Source organism: Giraffa tippelskirchi, chromosome 11 (assembly GCF_054371585.1).
Source record: "Giraffa tippelskirchi isolate mGirTip1 chromosome 11, T2T-mGirTip1v1.2.pri, whole genome shotgun sequence".
NCBI lineage: Eukaryota > Metazoa > Chordata > Mammalia > Artiodactyla > Giraffidae > Giraffa > Giraffa tippelskirchi.
Genome location: NC_137285.1, coordinates 136,772,008 through 136,796,379, shown reverse-complemented (window position 1 = coordinate 136,796,379; position 24,372 = coordinate 136,772,008). Strand labels below are relative to the sequence as shown.

General features: G+C 39.2%; 1 protein-coding gene across 17 annotated transcripts in view; it reads right to left on the bottom strand.

Annotated features, from left to right (window-relative positions):
* Positions 1-24,372, bottom strand: part of TRIM44 (tripartite motif containing 44) — a 115,800-nt gene that overhangs the window by 53,650 nt on the left and 37,778 nt on the right. For 7 of the 17 annotated variants that reach the window (XR_014069899.1, XR_014069900.1, XM_081545998.1 and 4 more), the window contains exons 3-4: positions 16,327-16,566; positions 3,183-3,202 (exon numbers count right to left, since the gene is read on the bottom strand). Coding sequence is in view for 9 of the 17 variants with exons in the window: in XM_081545998.1 (XP_081402124.1) it covers positions 3,183-3,202; positions 16,327-16,566 (260 nt within the window). In the remaining 8 variants the exon portion in view is untranslated. Of the gene's footprint in view, positions 1-3,182; positions 3,203-14,598; positions 14,867-16,299; positions 16,567-24,372 lie in introns of those variants that run through there. The other 10 variants (XR_014069895.1, XR_014069896.1, XR_014069897.1 and 7 more) reach the window with 4 other exon arrangements.

Below are 24,372 nucleotides of genomic sequence, written 5' to 3'. Positions count from 1 at the left end.
GATCAAAAGCACAAATACTTGGCCACCTCAAATGTAACCAGCTTGGGAAGTCAAAAGTGAAAAGAAAAAAGAAGGCAGGGAGACTCTAGCTGGCAGGAATGGAGGAAAATATAGATCTATTACAGACAAATATGTTTCAAAAGGACAGGATATTTCCTTTGTTCCGACCACCATAGAGAGTGGTTGGAATCCAGTCCTCCCTGAACTCCTGTGCAGAGCGGGGAAGGAGCTGTGTGGTAAGACTAGCAAAGGAGACACAGGTGTGAGACTCCAAGCAGACCTGGAACACACCGTCTCCAGATTCATGTCTCTTCTTCCAGCCCCCTGCAGGGAGACCCATACTTCCTTCTGTCTTCCTTACACATCAAACTCTCATTTAACACTGTCAGCAACACAGAAGCCTTTGGAACAAAACACTGGCTTACTGAGATGGTAAAGTGTATATCATAAATGTGAGAAATTTCAGATCAAAGGCAATCTGCCCTGAGGTGTTAACTGGAATAAATTGAGCCACATGGTAGTTCAACACAAACTGAATGGAACCAGGTAGGAATTTAAAGGGTAAAAGGAAAATTTGACTCTTCTTCCTGCCATACTGGAACACACTTTTTTCAAGTGCTCATTTTACCAAATAACTCCCAGTCCAACAGATCCCTACTGATATCCATGGCAGCTTGGCTTGAGGGAGAAAGCTTGATATCTTGGTTGCTAGTAAAGAAACTATTTGTTGTTGTTGTTTAGTTGCTAACTCGTGTCTGACTCTTCTGCGAACCCATGGACTGCTGCCTTCCAGGCTCCTCTGTCCTGGAATTCTCCAGGCAAGAATACTGGAATGGGTTGCCATTTCCTCCTTCAAGGATCTTCCAGACCCAGGGATCGCACTCACATCTCCTGCATTGGCGGGTGGATTCTTTACCACTGAGCCACCAGGGAAGCCCAAAGAAACTCTAAACACTTCACCACTATCTTGTCAAAATGACAGGAAGGAATCTGCAATTAAATTCTGAAGCCAGTATCTCATACTGAACAGTATCTCTGAAGGGAGTTAATCTCTTCATAAGGTCCCTTCATAAGGTCAACATGACTCTGGTATGTGGTCATAAAGACAAGATGAATGTGTCCATCCTAACCAGGCGCTCACGAGACAGAAATGCCATTTCTATATGCAGAATATGTACACTACATTGGCTGAAGTGTTTTCTTTATATTGGTCTTGCCTGAATCCTCTCTCTGGGGAAGAAAATGTCTAAGACTCTGCTTTGTCTGGATTTTAAGGAGCTAGAACTAGTTTTGAGAGAAGAGGTAGAGTTTGTCTAAACCAAAGGTTGCAGATAGTCTGATGAGTTTGTCTAAACCAAAGGTCTGTGTAAAATGGTGAAAACTTGGTCAATAACTAGAGAAGATGTTGATACAGGCTCCCATCATCACGAGCCTGATCTAACTAGTCTCCCAGGCTCTGAAACACCTCCCATTCATTTCCCATTCTGCATGCAGATGAGCATGCAGACAAGACTTCCAAAATGCAAATCTACTCAGGTTAATTCATGTTTTAGATTATTTAATGCCCTCCTACTTCAGGAGGCCTATAAGGACCCTCAGTGAGCTGGTCTCTGCTTTCTTTCCTCCACTCTCCTCTTGTCTACAGCTATTACCCAAGTTGTTCCCTGTCCTGTAACAGCCCTGTCTCTGCCTCTCCTCTGACTGCCTCCTCATCCTTTGGACCTCCGTTTTCACAAAATCTTTTCTGGTGAGCCTCCCCTTATTCTCCAAGACTGTCTCAGGAGCCCTTCCTAAAGCAGCCTAAACTTCACTTAATCATAGCACTTCCTCCAGACTATAAGTGCCCAGCCATGTGCTTGTCTCTCCTGCTAGACTTAGTACTCACAAGGGCAGGGACCATGTCTGTCTTAGTTTGCACATATGCCCAGTGTGCAGCACAGTGCCTGACACACAGTAGGGTCATGAGAAAAAGAGAGTGGGAGAGAGGAAGGAAGGAAACAAATGAACCACAACACAAAGGCAGCCTGGTCCTGAGGATGGCTGGAGGATGGCATCTGAAGGGATGTGTGGAGGGAGAAAGGAAAAAGAAGGAACTATATTTGTAAACAAAAACACAGAAGGACCAAATCCTGGCTCCAGTAAGGTAACCTTGGGCAACTCATTTAGCTTCTTTCAATGAGAGGCTTGCATTAGATGAGTGACTTTCAAACTGAGTTCTCAGGAACCCTACGTTTGTGCAGCAGCCCCTCAGGGTCTATTGTAAGGAACAGAGAAGTTTCACCAGTAGATGTGGCCCCAACTTTAACCAGACAAAAAATGTTTTGTATACACTCTACCCAAGGCCCATCTGAAAAAAAAGCTGTTTCTACTAAAACTAAAGTTTGAACAGCAGTGGCCTGGATGATCTTTCTGACAACTCCCAGCCTTAACAGTCCTGGATCCTATGTGACAGAGGGGGCCCATCTGGACATTGCACTTTTTACTTGTACAAATGCCCCTTGATTGTGTTCACAGCAGAGCTACCACATTGCCTAGAGCCTGATCTTGCTGCTGAGCAGAAAGAAGCAAAGGTAAGTAAACTTAAGTCCAGGTTCACTGAGAGGCAGAGGCAACAAAAAAAATGCACTTTTAAATCTCATGTGGTGAAACAAAGGCACAAAGAAGCATTTTTTTTCTTCCTAAACAAAGTGTTGTATACCTATGACCTTGGGTTCACTGTATAGGTGTCTTGAGTCAGACACAAGGCTGTTATAGGTCAGAAATAAAGAATATTGGATCCAGAGTCCATTAAAATTAAAAAAAAAAAAAGCAATCCAATTTCAATCAAGAAAGAACAATGCAAAAGTTTATCTATTCAGTCCACCTGATACCTAATTACCATTTAAATATAGTACATACTGGTCTTAACAAGGTATTCGGAATGTGCTACAGAATAAAGCAGAGTTACTGTCATTGTACACTTTAAAGCTTATCTTTATCTGAAGGTTACAGACAGGAAATGGCACAGATGGGGAGGGAGATGGGAATCTTACAAAATAAGATCTTCAAAGCCCTGGCTTAAGATGGAGATCCCTTATCTGTGCTGTTCCTTGGCTGGTCATATTTCATGGGGCCTTCAAAGGCCACAAATGTCACTCTACTCCAATTCTGAGAACACACAAGCAACAGTAATGTGATCTTACCCGGGTCCTTCCTCGTCGCCCTGAAAGAAACAGAAAGAAACAACATAAGAAATCAGGATCAGTAGAGACTGATTGAGATTTTTTTGTCTTCCCTCTTCTCTCCCAATCTGAAAGCGAAGCTTGCACATTTATTGTAACAGACACAAGCTAGTCGACATCTAAGTGCTAAGACAAGGGCTAATATAATCCTATGTTCAAACTGCTGAGCAAAGATGAACTAATAATTTGCCCTTGCAAGCAGAGAAGTGAATGCATAGACCTAGGAGGCCTAAATAATAGCCTTGCCTTTTATTTGTATGGCTGGCAGTATTTAGTTTTGAGCAAACTGAGAGCCCAAAATAGCAGTGGGTCTCAGGCAAAAGCTGACCAGCTCCAAAAGCATCAAGCTGTTCCCGTCAAAGGCTCACTTCAGCCTCAGCCTGGCATCTTTTCCCTCCAAACGTGAACACAGAAGCTCCAATAGAGAGCACACTGTGCGCACAAGGCTCTAAACTGGGACTCGGGAAACTGGAATTCTAGTCCAAGCTCCGTTATTTATTAGCTATGAGCCCTTGGGCTAGCCAGTTAATTAATCTGGACCTTGATCTTCTTTGTAAAAGGACAGTTCCGGCATTTGATGAGCCACACCATTCTCCAGTCAAAGAATGACATTTCTCTACTTCTCATCCACTCTTTACAAAAGCAATGTGTGATGGTGATTTTTCCAGGTACTGTATTCTGTGAGCCTAACTTTATCAGTGATCACAGTAGATTTCTTTGAGCCTCTTTTTGTGACCAAACAAGATTTTTCAAATGACAGTCAAACCTTCTCCAATCACTTATCCTTTTGGTGACAGAGTATCTTTGACATCCTCCTCTTTAGTCATTCAGGATTGGTTTCAATGGAGACTGTATCTCTTAGCTGGAGATAACTCCCCAGGAACTTATTTGATTAATGGATAGATTGACTGATTGATCTTATAGGTATCAAGGAGAATGAGCTCTGGAGTCAGACACTTGGTTCAAATCTTGACTCCATTACTTGCTTGCTATGCTACCCTGGTCAAATTATTTTGCCTTTCTTCACTTCAATTTTCTAATTTGTAACATAAGGGTAAAAACTGTCCTGATAGGGTAAGCATGAAATTAAGTGGAATAATGTGTACAAATGTCAAGCACAGTGCCTAAGACACAGAGTGCACTTAATAAAGGTTATTATCAATATCACTAACAATTCAGTATGATTCATTAGGAAGCTCTTACCTGAGGGCACTGAAGATAACAGACAAAAAACCCATAATGATCTATCCTTTTAGGAGCTCCCGTTCTGGAGCAGGGGGACTAGATAGCAAGTGAACTATGCCTGAATGTCTTAAGGGTGCTACCAAAGACATATCCGGAATGCTCGGAGAGTCAGAAGAGAATTGATAAACACAGCCTCTCCTGCAGAAGGGGGAAAAGGCTCCACAGAGGACATGGCATTTATACTACCCCTTGAGGAATAAGAAGGATTTTCCCAGGTTGAGAACAGAAGATAAATAGGGAGGGCACTGGAATAGCAAGAGCAAAGCCACCGCAGTTTATAAAATGCAGGCTTAAGGAATTTTGAGTTCTGTGAAACTAGAGAATGGGGATGTATATGTGCGTGTTTTGGACGAGAGATGTGGGGGTGGCAGTGGTGTGGGTGGGCTGGAGGGGCTGGAAATGCAACAGAGGTAACGGGAGCCTGCCAGCGCACAAGCCTCTCAAGGACACCTGCAGTTGGAAAGGTGATTCTGAACAGATTATGCACTGGAGCCTGGATAAAAAAGGACATTTTTAGAAGACTGTTAAGAATCTGTACTATTGCTGAGGGTGCTAATCATCTAATGAGAAGGGGGCAAGTGGTGGAAGGAGGGTATAGGAGTGGTGGAAACCTTCTCTTGTAGTTTGTTTGACTGCCATGTCTTATGGGAACTATAATCTAGTGAGAAAAATCCATATAATTTAAATTTAATATGAGCTACATAACTATCAATGACATATTTAAACCTCAACACAATTTTCCAATTATCTTTGGGTGTTAAAACATAATTAACTAGGAGAACTGTAAGGAAAAAAGTACCCAAACTTCCTTCCATAATTCAGAGGAAGTCTTCACAATCACCTATCTTGGTACAATGGTTAAGAGACAGGCTTTCTAAGTTAGAGAAACATGGCTTTGAATTCTGGTTTGTAAACTCCAACAGTGAAGCTTTCGGCAATTAACTTTTCCAAGGTTCAGTTTCCTCATCTGCACATGGAAATCCTAATTCTTACCTCACAGGGTGGCTACATGGATTCATTAAATGAGAAAATGTGTATAAAACATTAAGCAAGTGTCTAGCATAAGTGCTCAACAAATGGTGGTCACTATTGTACTTCTCTGAAACGTTATTTGATAACATTTCTAGGGATAGTGGGAAAGAACAGAAAAGATGGGCTTTGCTTTCCTTCATCTATTTCTGCTGCCTGTAGGTAAGTGATTATTTAAAAAAAAAAACAATAATTACTATCACTAAGCATGGGAAAAACAGGGTGAGAGTTTCACTTTTGAAGAAATGAATAAATTAATACAAGAACAAATGCACATACACATAAGGCAATTTTGAACAGGTCAGCAGACACTCAGAGATTTAGAAATCTTGCTAGTAAAAGGTGAGCCCATTCTCTTCCCACTACTTGAAATGCACATTCCTATTCTGAAAGCTAATTCCCATCCTTAAAGGTCAAGGCTCACTTGGAAAATTTTTCTCAATGGCAGACTGAGTGGTACAAATGAACTTATTTACAGAACAGAAAAAGACTCACAGACATAGAAAACAAACTTATGGTTGCCAAATGGGAAAGGGTTAAGTTCAGTTCAGTCACTCAGTCGTGTCCGAATCTTTGCGACCCCGTGAACCACAGCATGCTAGGCCTCCCTGTCCATCACCAACTCCCGGAGTCCATTCAAACCCATGTCCATTGAGTCGGTGATGCCATCCAATCATCTCATCCTCTGTCGTCCCCTTCTCCTCCTGCTCGCAATCTTTCCCAGTATCTTTTTAAATGAGTCACCTCTTCGCATCAGGTGGCCAAAGCATTGGAGTTTCAGCTTCAACATCAGTCCTTCCAATGAACACCCAGGGCTGATCTCCTTTAGGATGGACTGGTTGGATCTCCTTGCAGTCCAAGGGACTCTCAAAGAGTCTTCTCCAACACCACAGTTCAAAAGCATCAATTCTTCGGTGCTCAGTTTTCTTTATAGTCCAACTCTCACATCCATACATGACTACTGGAAAAACCATAGCCTTGACTAGACGGAACTTTGTTGGCAAAGTAATGTCTCTGCTTTTTAATATTCTGTCTAGGTTGGCCATAACTTTTCTTCCAAGGAATAAGCGTCTTTTAAGTTCATGGCTGCAATCCCCATCTGCAGTGATTTTGGAGCGCAAAAAAATGAAGTCTGCACTGTTTCCACTGTTTCCCCATCTATTTCCCATGAAGTGATGGGACCAGATGCCATGATCTTAGTTTTCTGAATGCTGAGCTTTAAGCCAACTTTTTCACTCTCCTCTCTCACTTTCATCAAGAGGCTCTTTAGTTCTTCTTCACTTTTTGCCATAAGGGTGGTGTCATCTGCATATCTGAGGTTATCGATATTTCTCCCGGCAATCTTGATTCCAGCCTGTGCTTCTTCCAGCCCAGTGTTTCTCATGATATACTCTGCATATAAGTTAAATAAGCAGGGTGACAATATACAGCCTTGACGTACTCCTTTTCCTATTTGGAACCAGTCTGTTGTTCCATGTCCAGTTCTAACTGTTGCTTCCTGACCTGCATACAGGTTTCTCAAGAGGCAGGTCAGGTGGTCTGGCATTCCCATCTCTTTCAGAATTTTCCACAGGTTATTGTGATCCACACAGTCAAAGGCTTTGGCATAGTCAATAAAGCAGAAATAGATGTTCTTCTGGAACTCTCTTGCTATTTCAATGATCCAGTGGATGTTGGCAATTTGATCTCTGGTTCCTCTGCCTTTTCTAAAACCAGCTTGAACATCTGGAAGTTCATGGTTCACATATTGTTGAAGCCTGGCTTGGAGAATTTTGAGCATTACTTTACTAGCATGTGAGATGAGTGCAATTGTGCAATAGTTTGAGCATTCTTTGGCATTGCCTTTCTTTTGGATTGGGATATGCACACCTGAAAAGAATACGTATTCTGTAGTTTGAAGTGTGGTGTTCTTTAAATAGCAATTAGGATTTCAGATAATTTATGTTTTTACTTATTTTTATGTCTAGTTCTTTCATGCATTGGAGAAGGCAATGGCAGCCCACTCCAGTATTCTTGCTTGGAGAATCCCAGGGACCGGGGAGCCTGGTGGGCTGCCGTCTGTGGGGTCGCACAGAGTCGGACACGACTGAAGCGACTTAGCAGCAGCAGTAGCAGCAGCAGCAGCAGCAGCTATCAACTGCTGAGAGAGGGGTGTTACATTTCAAGTATGATTAGGGATTATCTATTTCTTTAATTCTGTCAAATGTTCTTCAGATATTTTGAAGCTCTATCACTAAGCAAATATATATTTATGATTGTTATATCTTCCTGTTGAACCAGTCCTTTAATCATTATGAACATTCCCTTTTTCTCTGTTAATGGTCTGTCTTGATATCTGTTTTATCTAATGTTAGTAAAGCAAGTCTAGTGTTATGCTTACTGTTTTTGTGGTTTATCTCTTTCTATTCATTTACTTTCAATCTGTCTGTATTGTTAACTTATGTCTCTCATAGATAACATGTAACTGGGTCTTAGTCATTTATCCCTTCTGGTAATCTCTTTTAATTGAAGTGTAATGTCCATTAACATTTGATGTTATTATTAATATGGTTATATTTAGGTCTGCCATTGTACGATTTGTTTTCTGTTTTTGTTCTTCTCATTGTCTTTTCTTGCTTTCTTTTGACCTTTTGAAACATTTCCTTGAATCCCATTGTAATATATCCATTGACCTTCTAGCTCTATTATTTTGCATTATTTTTTAGTAGTTTCTGTAAGGGTTATAGTATGTATCGTTAAATTTTCAGTCTACTTAAAAATAATTTTAAACGACTTCACATAAAGTGTGGATAGCTTGAAACTATATAGGTCAATTGACCCTCTTTCCATATCCTTTATGTTGTAGTTGTCATATGTATATAATTTATATATGTAATAAACACTGCAAGACAGCTATAATTTTAGCTTTAAAACTGTGGTTTTAAGGAAATTAAGAAGGAAAAAGATAATTTCATGTCTGTGTGCTTGTGTGTATGTATGTAGAGTTTTAAAGCAAGTTTGTAATAATAGTTGCTTAACTCTAAATTTACTTAAAGTTATTTATATAAACTTAAAGCAGTTAATTTTATGGTATTAAAAATTATACCTCAATAAATCTGATAAAAACAATATGTCTAGGTGTCCTACCTGTCCAAGTGCTATTTACTTTTTTTCATGAAGATTATTCTAAAACCAGCAAATTATTTGCCAGAATAATATATAGCCAGCAAAATATATAGCCAGTATATTTATTTGATTCCAAGTTAAGGCCTTTTCTTTGAGAGTATGAGTTTGCTCTTTGGAGTGGAATGTCCTATTTCTGGCATAAGCCATACTCATACTGTTTCACTTATAAGGTCGTTTCAGTCTCTTTTTAAGTGAGGAGGATAACATTTGAAGAAAGTTGAATGTAGAATCCTTTTTTTATGTCGACTTTTTTATACCATTTTTAAATTGAAATATAGTTAATTTACAATGTTCTGTTAGTTTCAGATGTATGTCAAAGTGATTCAGTTATATAAATATACCAAATTTATATATATAAGTATGATATATTTATATAACTGAATCACTTTGATATATATATATACACACATATATGTTTATATATATTCTTTTCCAGATTCTTTTCCATTACACATTATTATAAGATATTTAATACAGTTGCCTGTGCTATACAGTCAAACCTTATTTTTTATCTATTTTATATATAATAGTATATATCTGTTCCTGGAGTAGGAAATGACAACCCACTCTGGTATTCTTGCCTGGCAAATCCCTTGGAAAGGGAAGCCTGGGCAGGCTGTGGTCCATAGGTTGCAAAGAATCAGACACTACTGAAGCAATTTAGCATGTATGCAAGTATGTATCTGTTAATTCCAAACTTCTAATTTATGCCTCCCCCGGATCATCGAAAAAGCAAGCGAGTCCCAGAAAAACATCTATTTCTGCTTTACTGACTATGCCAAAGTCTTTGACTGTGTGGATCACAATAACCTGTGGAAAATTCTGAAAGAGATGGGAATGCCAGACCACCTGACCTGCCTCTTGAGAAACCTGTATGCAGGTCAGGAAGCAACAGTTAGAACTGGACATGGAACAACAGACTGGTTCCAAATAGGAAAAGGAGTACGTCAAGGCTGTATACTGTCACCCTGCTTATTTAACTTATATGCAGAGTATATCATGAGAAACACTGGGCTGGAAGAAGCACAAGCTGGAATCAAGATTGCTAGGAGAAATATCGATAACCTCAGATATGCAGATGACACCACCCTTATGGCAAAAAGTGAAGAAGAACTAAAGAGCCTCTTGATGAAAGTGAGAGAGGAGAGTGAAAAAGTTGGCTTAAAGCTCAACATTCAGAAAACTAAGATCATGGCATCTGGTCCCATAACTTCATGGGAAATAGATGAGGAAACAGTGGAAACAGTGGCAGGCTTTATTTTTTGGGCTCCAAAATCACTGTAGATGGGGATTGCAACCATGAACTTAAGAGATACTTATTCCTTGGAAGGAAAGTTATGACCAACCTAGACAGCATATTAAAAAGTAGAGACATTACTTTGCCAACAAAGTTCCGTCTAGTCAAGGCTATGGTTTTTCCAGTAGTCATGTATGGATGTGAGAGTTGGACTATAAAGAAAGCTGAGTGCCGAAGAATTGGTACTTTTGAACTGTGGTGTTGGAGAAGACTCTTGAGAGTCCCTTGGACTGCAAGGAGATCCAACCAGTCCATCCTAAAGGAGATCAGCCCTGGGTGTTCATTGGAAGGACTGATGTTGAAGCTGAAACTTCAATACTTTGGGCCACCTCATGCAAAGAGCTGACTCATTGGAAAAGACCCTGATGCTGGGAAGGATTGCGAGCAGGAGGAGAAGGGGACGACAGAGGATGAGATGGTTGGATGGCATCACCGACTCAATGGACATGAGTTTGGGTAAACCCCAGGAGTTGGTGATGGACAGGGAGGCCTGGCGTGCTGCTATTCATGGGGCCGCAAAGATTCGGACACGACTGAGCGACTGAACTGACCTGATGCATTCAACAAGAAAGGACACATGACAGGTCATAAAACAAGCCTCAGTAAGTGTTAAGATGATTGAAATCATTCAGAATAGGTTCTCTGTTGACAATAAAACTAAACTACAAATAACAAGTTATGTAGGAAAATACCTTATATTTAGAAACTAAACAATATACTCCTAAATAATCAATGAACAAAAAGAAGAAATCACACGGTAAATGAAAAAATATTTCAAACTGAATGATAAACCACAACATAACCAAGTTGTATGATTTAACAGTGATTAGAGGAAAATGTATTGCTGTAAAAATTTACATAAAAGAAGAAAGTAGTAAAATTCACAATCTATGAAGACAGAAAAGAGAATAAAGTAAACTCAAGTAGGAAAAGAGCAGATACAAACAAAATAGAAAACAAAGAGTAAAATTAGCAAATCCAAAAGTTAGTTCTTTAAAAAGACTAATGAAGTTAATAAAATTTAAGTTAGGCTGATCAAGGACAAAAGAGGGAAAGTCACAAATTATCAGTATCAGAAATGAAAGATGAGTTACCATTCTAGAGACTACGGACAATTAAAAAATATAAGAAAATATATGAACAACTTTATACTAAAAACTAAAACAACTTAGGTGAAAATGACAAATTCCTTGAAAATTACAACCAATATAAAATTTTAACATTTCAAATCAATGTAAGATGAAAAAGTCTGACTAAGTCTATATCAAAGAAATTGAATTGGCTATCAAAAACCTAGGACAGATGATTTTGCTGGTAAATTCTACCAAATATTTAAGAAAGAAATAACACCAATCTTACAAAAACTCTTCCAGAAAATAGATGAGGAGGAAATAACTTCTCAGGTTGTTTTCTGAGGCCAGCACTATCCTAATACCAAAGCCTGACAATGACATTATAAAAATATAAATTTACAAATGAATATCCCTCTTTGAAGGGGGCTTCCCTGGTGGCTCAGGCAGTAAAGAATGTGCCTGCAACGCAGGAGATCCAGGTTCAATCCTTGGGTCAGGAAGATCCCCTGGAGAAAGGAATGGCTACCCACTCCAGTATTCTTGCCTAGAGAATTCCATGGGCAGAGGAGCACGGTGGGCTACAGTCCATGGGTTCGCAAACAGTTGGACATGACTGAGAGACTAACACTTTCACTTCACATCTCTCTTTGAACACAGACATAAAAATCTTTAACAAAATATTAATGAATTGAACTCAGATAATACATAATGACCAGGTGGGAGTTTATCTCAGGAATGCAAGGTTTAGTATTGTAATGCAAGATTCAACATTGTAAAATTAACCAAAGTAATCAGCCATCACACCAGAATAATGGAAGAAATTCACTTAATAATTTCAGTGGATATAAAAAAAAATTTTACTTCTAACCATGTTCATCTGAATTATTGTTCCCCATGTCTAATGTCATTTCTCTTTGATTTCAAGATTTTTTCTTTGTCCTAAGTTTTTGGAAGTTTGATTTTGATGAGTCTAGGTATGGATTTCTTAGGTTTATCTCACTTGGGTTCATTCAGTTTCTTAAATCTCTGGGTTTATATTTTTCAACCAAATTTTAGAAATTCCTTTTCCTCCTCTTGCTTAATAGTGACATGTAGGTCAGAGCTTTCTTTATTGTCCCACAGATCTCTGAGATTCAATTCAATTATTTTTCAATCTTTTTTCTTGGTTGTTCAGACTGAGTGTCCATTGATGTGTCTTCAAATTCACTGATTCTTTCCTCTGTCATTTCCTATTTGCCATTGAGCCAGTCCAGTGAATTTCTTATGTCTGTCATTGTATTTTTCAGGTTTAAAATTTCATTTGGTCCTTCTTTATATCTTATATTAGTATTTCTTTCCTGAGATTTTAAAATATTTTTCATTTGCTTCCAGCATTTGTTACTGCTTATTGAGACATTTTTATAACAGCAACTTTAAAATTCTGGTCTGATAATCCCTAGTACTGTGTCTTCCTGGTGTGGCCATTTACTGATTTTCTTTCTCATTAGAATTGAGATTTCATTGATTCTTGGTATAATGAGTTAACTATGGACTATATTCTAGACATTATAAGATCCGGTTACTAATTAAATCTTCTATTCTAGCAGACTGTCAACCTATTTAGGTTCAGAACACATTTCCTAGATCACTTTTATGGCTTAATGTTCACATGTCATCTGAGTTTATAAAACTTACGCAGGGCCATTCTGGTCGCCTCCTTTAGATGACAGAGCTCCAGTCTATAGTCTCCACTGGTGCTAGTTCAGGAGGAGGAGGGGAACCAACTCATCACTACCAAGTAAAAGGGAAAGGTATGATTCCACCCACTGACTCAGCTGGGGAGGGGCATTGCCTAGTTAATGCAGGGTGTGGGGGGAGGCGTTAAAGCTCCATCTACTGTCCCCAAGGGGAAGGGTGATCTGGAAGTGAACGTGTTAGTCGCTCAGTTGAGATCCCATGGACTATAGCCTGCCAGGCTTCTCTGTCCATGGAATTCTCCAGGCAAGAACACTGGAGTGGGTAGCTAGTCCTTTCTCCAGAGGATCTTCTTGACCTAGGGATCAAACTCAGGTCTCCTGCATTGCAGGTGGATTCTTTACCATTTGAGCCACCAGAGAACCCCACAGGGATGGTTTGCTATTTCCTGCTATTATTGCAGAGGAGTGGGAGAAGTCAGAGTTCCACCTTCAGGCTCCACAGGAGGTAGGCATCATTTAATTACTGTGAGGGGTAGGTACAAACTTTTATCTAAAGACTCCATGGAGAAAAATGACACCCCATTACTATAGGTGAGGGTGCAAAATAGGTTTTCCCTCACTGGCTCCACTACTGCAGTATCAGTTGGCGCTGGGAAGGGATGCAGCTTTTTTCGTGGTGCCTTCCACACCAGGAAGGCACAGTATTAGGGATTATCAGATCAGAATTTTAAAGTCACTATTATAAACACCATGCTCATTCATCCAGAATAGGCAGAAATGATTAAAGGGTTTCTCTTCAGTTGAACTGCCCTTTTCCAAGTCCTTTGGCTGCAGAGCAGGCTTTCTCTTGGAGATGTTCTTTTTGTCTGTGCTCATTAGTATTTCTAGCTTGCAGAACACCCAGGCCAGGATATATAGGAAGCAAGAACCCTGCCTCCGCTCCCCACAAGGAACTCATTGTGGTGTGGCTCCTCATATCCCAAGATCCCTGGTCAGTCTGCCATCTTTTCTCCACTTTTTGAGAATCTTCTGGTAGGTGACTCAGTATTTTGTCCAGGAATTTTTGCTGTGATCAGTGGAAAGAGTACAATGAAAATGCATTTACTCCATCTTGTTCAGAATAAGGAGGTGCAATTTGTTTTTAAATGCGAAGACAAGAAGAACTGAAGAGTAGAAGTTGGAAAGATGGCTATATACATAAAATGAATCAAGTACAGTAAACTGTTAAGGGCACAATCCTGGTGCAAGTATATGTGTGTTATCTACAAAATTCTTTCAACTTTGCTATATATATGAAATTTTTCATAATAAAGTGTTGGGTAGGATTTTCTGATCAAAATAAAAATTCAGGAAATTTTTAAAAACCCATACAATGCAAAGAGAAGAAAACAATTCCTCTGTTGAGTAAAAGAGAGGTACTGGAAATTTGCTCTGATCAGTAAGTTACCACATTAGCTGGAATGAGCGGCTATTAGATAATAACAGCTTTGTGTAAAAGCTTTAGCCAGATGTATGCTACTTCTCATTTTTAATAGCTTACTGTGTACATTGCCTCGTCCTTAGGGCTTGTCATCTTTGCACCCCTAAGAGCAATTCCATCGGAGTTAACAAGCATAGTGAAACTGAGCTACTCAAGTAGTTAAAGGACAATTAATGTTGGGGAGAGGCTAAATTCTTTATTTGAAATGAAAATAAAAGAAAGGGAGATCTCTTCAAAATTGAATCTTTATTTCTGAAAAAAATAATCGACTCACAGAATAAATGTGAAGGGTCCAATTTGAGCTGAATTGGGGACAGAGTTACGCCAATGATCTCTTAAGGCTGAACCTTTTGTTTGTTTGGACTTTGGACATAAAGTCCACTCCAATATTAAAGAAAAAATTTTAAATAAATTTATCTATAAATAAATTTATTATTATTTATAATTAATTTTTAAAAAGACACACAGTGACCACTTCCACAGAGTAAAAGGTCTTAGGAATGCAAAGCGGTCCAGGACACTGATTCTCCTTATTCTTCGCACAGATATAAACAGGACATTTGGCAGATGGTAGGGAAAAGCACAGGCACGGGAACAGGACGGACTGAATCCTGGCTCTTTTCTGCTAACTAAATGACACCCGGTCAGTGTCTACAGTTCTTGGCATCTCAACAGCCCATCTGTAAAATGGAGACAATGAACATTGAAATAAGGATTAAATGAAATGATAAATATAATATGCTCTCTCACTTATCTAGAAATGTATTTAGGCACACACTTTGTTCATTCTGGGGAGGATGAAATGAAAAGAACAAGTGCTATTTATTCCTTTCACACTCTGATGAAAACTAATCAAGAACTCTAGATAAGCAATGGTCTCTTATGTTTCCTGTCAGGATGACACCAGCAGTGCCTGCCTCCTGGATGTACCCTGGCTGCTTTGCTGGCTGGAATACTCTGTGTCTGGGCTCTCCTGGGCCAAGGCAAAATTATTCGTTAAGGCTGAGCTCACTGAGTCAGCAGCTATACTAGAAAGTTCACAGGACTCTCCTACGTTTTCTTCTAGAAAGGCCTACCCTAAACCTACCTGGCATAAGCTTAACCAGAATTTTCAACATAATGGTATGAAACCTCATCAACAATAGCCTCTCTCCGGTGGCTGAAATATGTTTTACCTGTGGGCTTCCCAAGGCAGCGCTAGTGGTAAAGAATCCACCGGCCAATGCAGGGGCCACAAGAGACGTGGGTTCAATCCCTGGGTCTGGAAGATCCCCTAGAGTAGGAAATGGCAACCCACTCTAGCATTCTTGCCTGGAAAGTTCCATGGACAGAGGAGACTGGCAGGATACAGTCCATGAGGTCGCAAAGAGTCAGGTGCGACTGAGCACATGCATTTTAAAAATAGCCACCTTAATTTTTTTTTCTTTTTTTAGAAATAGATTCTAAATGCCTGAATATGTTGTTTGGTAAAATGTCTTAAGATTCTTTTATTCTTGTTACAAAATAACAATGAATGTAGTGACTAAAACTGTCATTCAACATTTACCTTGAGTCTTTCACTGATATCTCTAATCCTCACAATGCCTGAGCCCACACGCCCCTCAACCCAATAGTCAGGCCCCCAATTTATGCAATTAGCTTCATAGAAAGACCAGCTGGAGGCACTTTTTCACTATTCACAAAATGAGTCCAATTTTGTGACATATTCTTTATGTCACAAAAGAATGCTCTATGCTTTATGCTCACTTCCTGACATATTCTCACTCAGCCCAGTTCTCATCCATATGGTGACTTTATCTATAGGCTCATTTAATAACTGGGAATCTGTCAATTGTCCTCTTCTTTGGCTCTGATTTCTGGCTTCCCTCATTAACTGGGAACAGTATCCGCCCCACTGACTACACTCCTTTAAGTCACAGTGTACACATATTTTGCTAGGCCTAGTTTTTGAGTACAGGCCCTAGCAGCCAATATTTCCAAACTGGTTTACACACCAGTCTAAACACTTATGTCCTGTTGAAGCTTTCAATCCATTCATGTTTAGGGACCAAAATGGGGGAATTTCGAGAATTAACAAACATGGCAGTCAGTTTCTGCCTATTTTTCATGCTACTGGCTTATTACAGGCATTCTCCTTTACCTCCGCCTTTGGCTCAGCTGATTCATTAGAGGTATCAAGTTGTTCCTTGGCTTGGGCCATCTGAGTCATCAATCTATCCATATGGGACTGGATGTCAGCCAGTATCTCAGTCACATGAGCTGTGGCCATTGCTTCCTGGATGTCCACTAAATGAAGGGCCTTCTGCTCCTCATCCGCAATCACCTTTTGAACTTTCTTAAATTCTTGCTGTATAAACACCTTCATCTGGTCCCGGGTTACCTGTAGAACAGAGAGAAGCAAGAATACATTGGACACGCAAAGAAATGGGAGAGTAAGACTATTACCCTAAATGCTAGGTAGCCCTGGCCAAAACACAAACCATGGGTCCTATCCGATCCCGAAGTTTGGGGAATATCCTCTGAACAGTGTTTCTCGGATATTGTTGATGAAATTCCTGCTACTCATTTTGCTTTTTTCATTCTTTAGGAAGTGATTCTTTATCCTTCCTTTTACATTTTTGTTTTTATACCAATAATACATAATTACTTTTTAAAAATTTAATAGATATTGTTGTTGTCATTTAGTTGCTCAGTTGTGTCTGACTTTTTGTGACTCCGTGGACTGTAGCCATTCAGGCTCCTCTGTCCATGGGATTTTCCAGCAAGAATACTGGAGTGGGGTGCCATTTCCTTCTCTAGGGGATCTTCCCTACCTAGGGCTTGAACCTGCGTCTCCTATATTGCAGATAGATTCTTTGTGTATATTAAGAAAAAAAAAGAGAAATTCTTCTTCTCTCTCTATCCCAATACCATTTTCCTCCTCAGTGGGTAATTACTGTTAACAGTCTGATACATGCCTTTCTGGCCATTATGTATGTATGTGTGTGTGTGTGCGCGCACGTGTGTGTGCGTGCGTGTGTGTGTATATATAATATATACAGGCCATTGTGTGTGTGTGTGTGTGTGTGTGTGTATATATATATATATATATATATGCATACCTTGGAGACACACAGGTTCTGCCCTAGACCACCACAGTACAGTGAATATTACAATAAAGAGTTACACAATTTTTTGGTTTCCCAGTACATATAAAAGTTATGTTTATATTATATTATAGTCTATTAAGTATGCAAGAACATTATGTCTACAAAACAATATATATACTTTAATTTAAAAAATACTTCATTGCTAAAAAATGCTAACCATCATTTGAGCCTTCAGTGAGTCATAAACTTTTTCAAATGGTAACATCACGATCACTGATCAAAGATCAACAACATAACAGACACAATAATAATGAAAAAGTTTGAAATGCTACAAGAATTACCACAATGTGACACAGGGACAGAAAGTGAGTATACGCTGTTGGGAAAAGAGTACTGCTCAATGTAGGGTTGCCACAAACATTCAATTTGTAAGACACGGTATCTGCAAAGCACAACAAAGTGAACCAAAGTAAAACAAAGTATTCTGTACGCATATAGACAATTACGTTGTTTTTATGTAAATGGATCATGGTGAACATATGTTCTGTGTCTTGATTTCCTACTTAAAAAGTTAGTATATACAGAGCAACTTCATTCATCATATTATTTTTAATGCCTGTATGATACAGGTATATATAAATATGGACATCTATATAGAGAGAGATAAAAGAATAAATATATCCATTAAATATTTCCCTTCTTAATAGAAATACAAGATATTTCCAAACGTTTGCTTTTATGAACAGGACAGCAATGAACATCAATGGCCATACCTCTTAATATTTGCATATGGATTTCTTTAGAAACCTTTGGAATCACTGAATCAATTTATATATATTCTAAAACTACTGACTGATACTGCCAAACTGTCCTCCAAAAAAAATGCACCAATTACATTCCCACAATGTGTGAAGTAATCATTTTCCTACGCTTTCCCCAATAGTGGATATAATATCAAGTCTTTAAATTTTTATTCTCTGATGAGTGAAAATATATTATTGTTCTATTTTGCAACAACAACTGTGTAGAATAAATAAAATATGACTAGGCTGCATTTGGCTAGGGCATAAGGCAAACAAAATGAGAAACTACCAAATATGAACTTCTAAATGCCATATCTTGCCAGCAACTACACGTATTGATGTGTCCTCATAACCATGTTTATTTTATGAGTATTGTTAAACAACTATGCATACTGAGTAGCTGAGGTAGGAAACAGGAAAGAGGCAGAATAGTAGACAAAAGGACAAAAGCCAATAGAGAATTTTAGAGCTGAAAGAGAAAGTAGCTGACATCTAAGTGAACCCCCATCTTTCACAGATAAGGAAAGAGACCCAGCTCTAATCTTGCAGGAAACACTGAGCTCTCTAGTCTTCTCGCTCCCAGTCTGGTGCTCTGTTCACTATAACAGTCTGTCAGAAGGGAAGTCAAACTGGGAAAACCTAAAAAGGAGACTAGGAAAGAAAAAGACTAAAGGAGAGAGGAAGATGAGGCCATTTTCTATTAGCCTCTTAAAACCTGAAATAGGCTTGATACTTTCAGCAGCTTTTGTAACACTGCCATAAAAACGTCAATGCAAAATAAGGCCTGCAGGACACATACCCATTCACGTGGCAAGTGACAAAGTGACAGAAGCCCTCATGAATTCACCTGCTCTTTGCAGGTGCTCTCCCCAGTGCTAAAGAAAAGGGGAGGGGGAGAGTTAAACGTTATTAATGTCCCTCCAAGTTCTTTATCAGATTGAGAACTGTGATTTGTGTTTATTTATACAATTCCTTTTTATTTTTAGTGTATATATTTCAAGGGTGTTATGCTTTATGGTAATCATTTATCAGTGAATCTGGATTCCTACCCTTGAAATAAATTTAGTCTTATAAGACCTCTCTTTAGGGACTAAATCTTCAACTAAGGCATAAACTTTTTGAATTCCTAAGAAAAGCTCTTCCAAGTGACTAAAAATGGAGAGCATAATAAAAACTGACTTGTAACCTACTTCACTAGACATCACATATACGTGATTTGAAGTTAAGAAGCTGACATCACAGTCAGGAAAGGTGGGGACTACATTGCAGTAGGTGAATAAACCATGGTTTTTAAAACTTAAATTATCTCTTTTCCTTTACATAAGTTTTTCAACCTTTATTTTATGCAATTAATTTTTATACAGATTAGGCCACAGATTTGAAGGCAGAATACTTTATAAAACCTTTATGCCTTCTTCTCACTCTGATTCTCTACTAATCAACAATAGGTATTCTCCAGCCTAGTTCAAAATGGCAAGAACACACTTATGGGTCATGACATTCATTTAAATTCAGAGCCCAAAGGAGAGACTCCCCGGGGGATCAGGCCATTGGATCAGGCCATTGGTAGGTTAATCGGTTGAGTACTCTGGAGAAAGGAGCCCTATCAATGGCAGAAATGAAACAGCTTTCAACACTTCCTTTCAGGTTCCATTTCACCCCATCATCAAAACTCCACCTTACTATAAACTTCACAGTTTTCCAGAAGCAGCCAGCCCCTCACATCAGCACTGATAGTTGGGAACCACTGACATCATTTCCGAGTAGGTTTCCTAGAATTTCTGCAGCCTCTATCCTACAGCTCCCCAAAGATGACAGTGATAGTCCCATACTTTTGACTATACTACACGCAAGTTATGTCAAAAGAGAAAGTTCTTCACAAGCAAAGAAGAGAGAAGGCTGGATGTATCACAGAATGATAAGACTGGTGATGTAGAAGTTTCCTTTTTATAGAATCTACTGGTAATTGTCACACCTTTTTAAAGCCACAGAGCTTCCCTTGCCTCAAACAAAGTCTTAATGTAGAACCCCGAAGTTTAATAGAGCCCAAAGTAAAACCACTCTGGTTAAAAGAAAAACCTCCCCCTCCTCCCTGAAGTGCTCCCTGGGGCACTGGAGGTACTCTCCAGGAAAATCGCACCTGAGTGAACTGGGTCCCTTACACAAATGAAACCATAAAAAGAGTTTGCTCTCTTTGGTCAATTGATTAGTTTCTAGGTTGTTAAAACTTTAAAGCCCTAGGTTATACGCAAGTTGATATATCTTTCTTATAGGCGTATTCAGTGAATAACAAAGCATTTTCTAAAATTACTTAAACACAGCATTGTAATATCAAAGAATAAGCAGCTTATTTGTGAATGGTCAGAACTAACTAGTGAACATCTGATTGTTCTTACTAGAGCTGAGTCCAACTTTCTGGTGAGGAAAAAAAAAAAAAGCCCCAGAGAGGTACAGTTACAAAGTATGGTTTAGAAACCAACTTTCCTCTGGTCTAGTCTGGTGTACCTTCTGCTGTAATGTGTTGCCTCTAAGGATCCCTTTCTGCCTGCTTCAAGTTCTTCATATTTATTTCTTCTTAATTGAGATATTTCTGCTGTTAACAGGTTGCTTCTGTTATTATCCCCACTAGGATGTTATTTCCCCAAAGTGGATCTTGGGACAAAGGATGAACATTGGAAGAGTTGTCTCATCCCACGGTACTTTCTATATGCTCTTATAGTTAATATTTCTAAGCCAGACCAGACCCAAGAGGCATGCAGACTGGCACTTTACATATACATAATTAAACCATAAAACCCCGAATTAAGAGCTTGTACTTGAAAACACTACCATTCAGTGGGTTTGCCATGAGCTGGAAGTCATTAACTCCTCATTAGCTGGCCTGTAGGAAACCAAGGTTTTATTTACTTTTTATGATAGGCAGATTATAAAAACAACAAGCATAGTAGCTAGAAAGCATGATGGCTTAAGAAAGATTTGTTCCAGAAAAGTGTTGCTGAGATGAACTGAGAAAGATGGAACAGGATCAGGAACAGGAAGCTACACAAAAGCAACATATCTGAGTCTACCCTGATTGAAGCTTCCAGAAATACTTGTTCTATTAGCCAAATCTCCTGCAAATAACTTCAAAGCAGCCCATTCCAAAAAAAAAAAAAGGTTCCAGTGGAACTTTTTCAATGCTGTAATCTGTCCTCACTCCCACAACACAGTACCCTCTCAGCATGCCAGTGTCCACGGAAACTTCCAGGTAGGGAATCTCAAAGTTAAGGCTACCAGTATAGCCTGTGGATTTATTCTGGCATTTTTACCTCAAGAGAGCTCCTTGCAAACCTCTGCCAAGCTCCAGTGAGGGCAGACAAGGGAACAGCTTCATCAGCAAGGAGGACAGAGTCCTTTTTCAGTGGATGCCTGGATCTCCCATTTCCTGTGTCTTTTGTGTATGAGAAGAATAGCCAATATTTATGAATAAAACAACTGTCCATTTCTAAGGCTTGGAAAATTATCTAACAGAAACTTCCCTTGTGGCTCAGACAGTAAAGAATCTGCCTGCAATGTAGGAGACCCACCTTCAATCTCTGGGTTGGGAAGATCCCCTGGAGAAGGGAATGGCTACCCACTCTAGCACTTACGCCTGGAGAATTCCATGGACAGACGGGCCTGGCGGGCTACAGTCTACGAAGTGGCAAAGAGCTGGACACAACTGAGTGACTAACACTTTCACTACACTTCACTTTTAGAAGCATAGCAGATAAGAACTACGAAAAAACCCCCAAAACTATGAACCACATTCTATTACCAACATTCTGAGAGATGACAAAAATTTTCCTGACAATGGTTAGAAGCATGGATTGCTTGGATTTTACAATGGGGTATTGAGAAGCATAGTGAAAAGGCTATTAAAATGAATATTTAATCTCTTCCCAAACCATTTTTCTCATCATCAGAAGCCTCTAGACAAAAGTAGTCATTAGTGTCTTCTTTACCTTCTTTCCTCATTTTGTTAAGAGTACCATGGGATCACTGCCTCAGCTATCACTTAGTTATTTCAAGTATCCACAAAATGAAGTAATAATGATATTTACTATTCCAGTTATTATTTGTATTATAAAGAATAGAATAAATATGGCTTCCCTGGTGGCTCAGCAGTAAAGAATCTGCCTGCCAGTGTAAGAGATGCAGGTTCAATCCCTGGGTTGAGAAGATCTCCTAGAGAAGGAAATTGCAACCCACTCCAGGATTCTTGCCTTGAGAATTCTGTGGACAGAGGAGCCTGGCGGGCTACAGTTCATGGGGTTGCAAAGAGTTAGACACGACTGAGCGACTAACACACACCAGGATTCTTGCTTGGGAAATTCCATGGACAGAGGAGCTTGGCAGGCTACAATCCATGAGGTCACAAACAGTCAGACGCAACTTGGCGACTAAACAACAGCAAAACAAACACATCAAAATGTTGGAGAGTGGTTATGTCTGAATGTTGGAATTAAGAGCACTTTTCTCTTTTTTTTACTTTTAAGTTCAAATTTTCTACAATAATGTGTAATACTTTAAATCCTCAGTAAGAGGGTCAAAATCCAAAAATCAAATCAAATCCAAAAGTGTATAAAAGGAATTATATACCACGACTTAGGGGGATTTACCCCAGGTACGCAAGGCTGGTTCAACATTTGAAAATCAGTTCATCTAATCTACAACCAACAGGCTAAAGAAGAAAAATCACATAACCATATTAACAGATACAAAAAAAGCACTTGACAAAATCTAATATCCATGTATGATAAAAACTCTCAGCAAACTAGAGAAGAACTTTCTCAACTTCATAAAAAAAGTGTACTAAAAAAATCTACAGTTAATGTCATACCGTGTGGCAAGAAACTAGATTTTTCAAGCTAAGATCAAGCACAAGGCAAGGATGTTTTATCTCACTTCTCCTTTCCAAAAGACAAAAGGAAATAAAAGGTTTACAGGTTGAGAATGCAGAAATAAAGCAGCCTCTGTTCACAAATGACATGATTATTTATGCAGAAAATCTGACAGAATTATCAAAAAAAGCTCCCAAACTAATAGGCAGTTATAACAACGCTGCCAGACATAAAGCTAATATATAAAAGTCAATCACTTTTCTATACATACCATCAATGAACACGTGGAATTTGAATTTAAAAACATAATATCATTTAAATTAGCACCCAAAAAGTGAAAGACTTAGGTATAAATCTAACAGAATATGTACAAAATCTGTATACTGCTACTAAATCTATAATGAAAGAAATTAAAAGAGAAAAAAATAAATGTAAAGACAGTCCATGTTCATAGACAGGAAGATTAAAAATTGTCAAGGTCTAATTAGCTGATTCAGTGAGTGACCTGAAGTGTGAAGTCATTGACTTTTGAGAAATTCGAAGCACACCAATGACATATAGACATCATCACAATATAGTGGAAAGATATCTGCTTTAAGACCTCGTATAACTACAGTAACACCAACCTTCACTCTACTGCTCTTATGGCAAAGCAGGAGACGGGGTTAGGGGCAAGGCTGGGGGACCCAGAAGGCATGCCTAACTTAGGCCTGCTCTCTATCACCGGACATTCTCTTGCCCCTTAATCTGTGCCAAAGATAGGGTCTTACAAATCATAATAATGAAGATATTAAGAGGGACCATGTGCAAGCAGTGTTCCAAGTGCCGTCACAGACGTGGTTCTGATTTAATCCTCAGGGAGGCAATAATACTTTCATTTTATGGGTAGGGGAAATTGAAGCCCCCAGGGATGAAGTCACTGGTCTGGTGTTACACAGCAGGTAAGCTATAGAGCAAAGATTCACCTCAGGTCAGCCTGATCTAGGTCATCACTCTAAAAACCACTCTATCGCGTAACCTCCTTCCTCTGAGAACCAGAATGAGACCACTGGAAAGCAACATGGCACAGAAGCGAGCACTGGCGATGGGAAGTCAGCGGCCGTGGGAGGCACTCAGGTCTGTCTTTTAGAACTGACCAGCTGCATGACTTTGGATAAGCCAGGGAATCTCTCAGAGCCTCAGGCTCCTGAGCTATTAAAAGTGAAAAGCTAAACTCAGTCTCGCTTTTATCTCTAAAATGATACAGCTGCACAAATGTTACACTCTTGGAACTAATGCACTAATCCAGATTCGCCTCTAATCACATTTGTTGCTAAAACAAGAGGGGCATCAGAGGAGTAGGAATCTGACCTAGAAGTTGTTAGCCTGATACAGTCAAATTGAGAAGTAACGAAGAATGCAGAATAACCCTTTTCCTATGGCAATGCTGCCC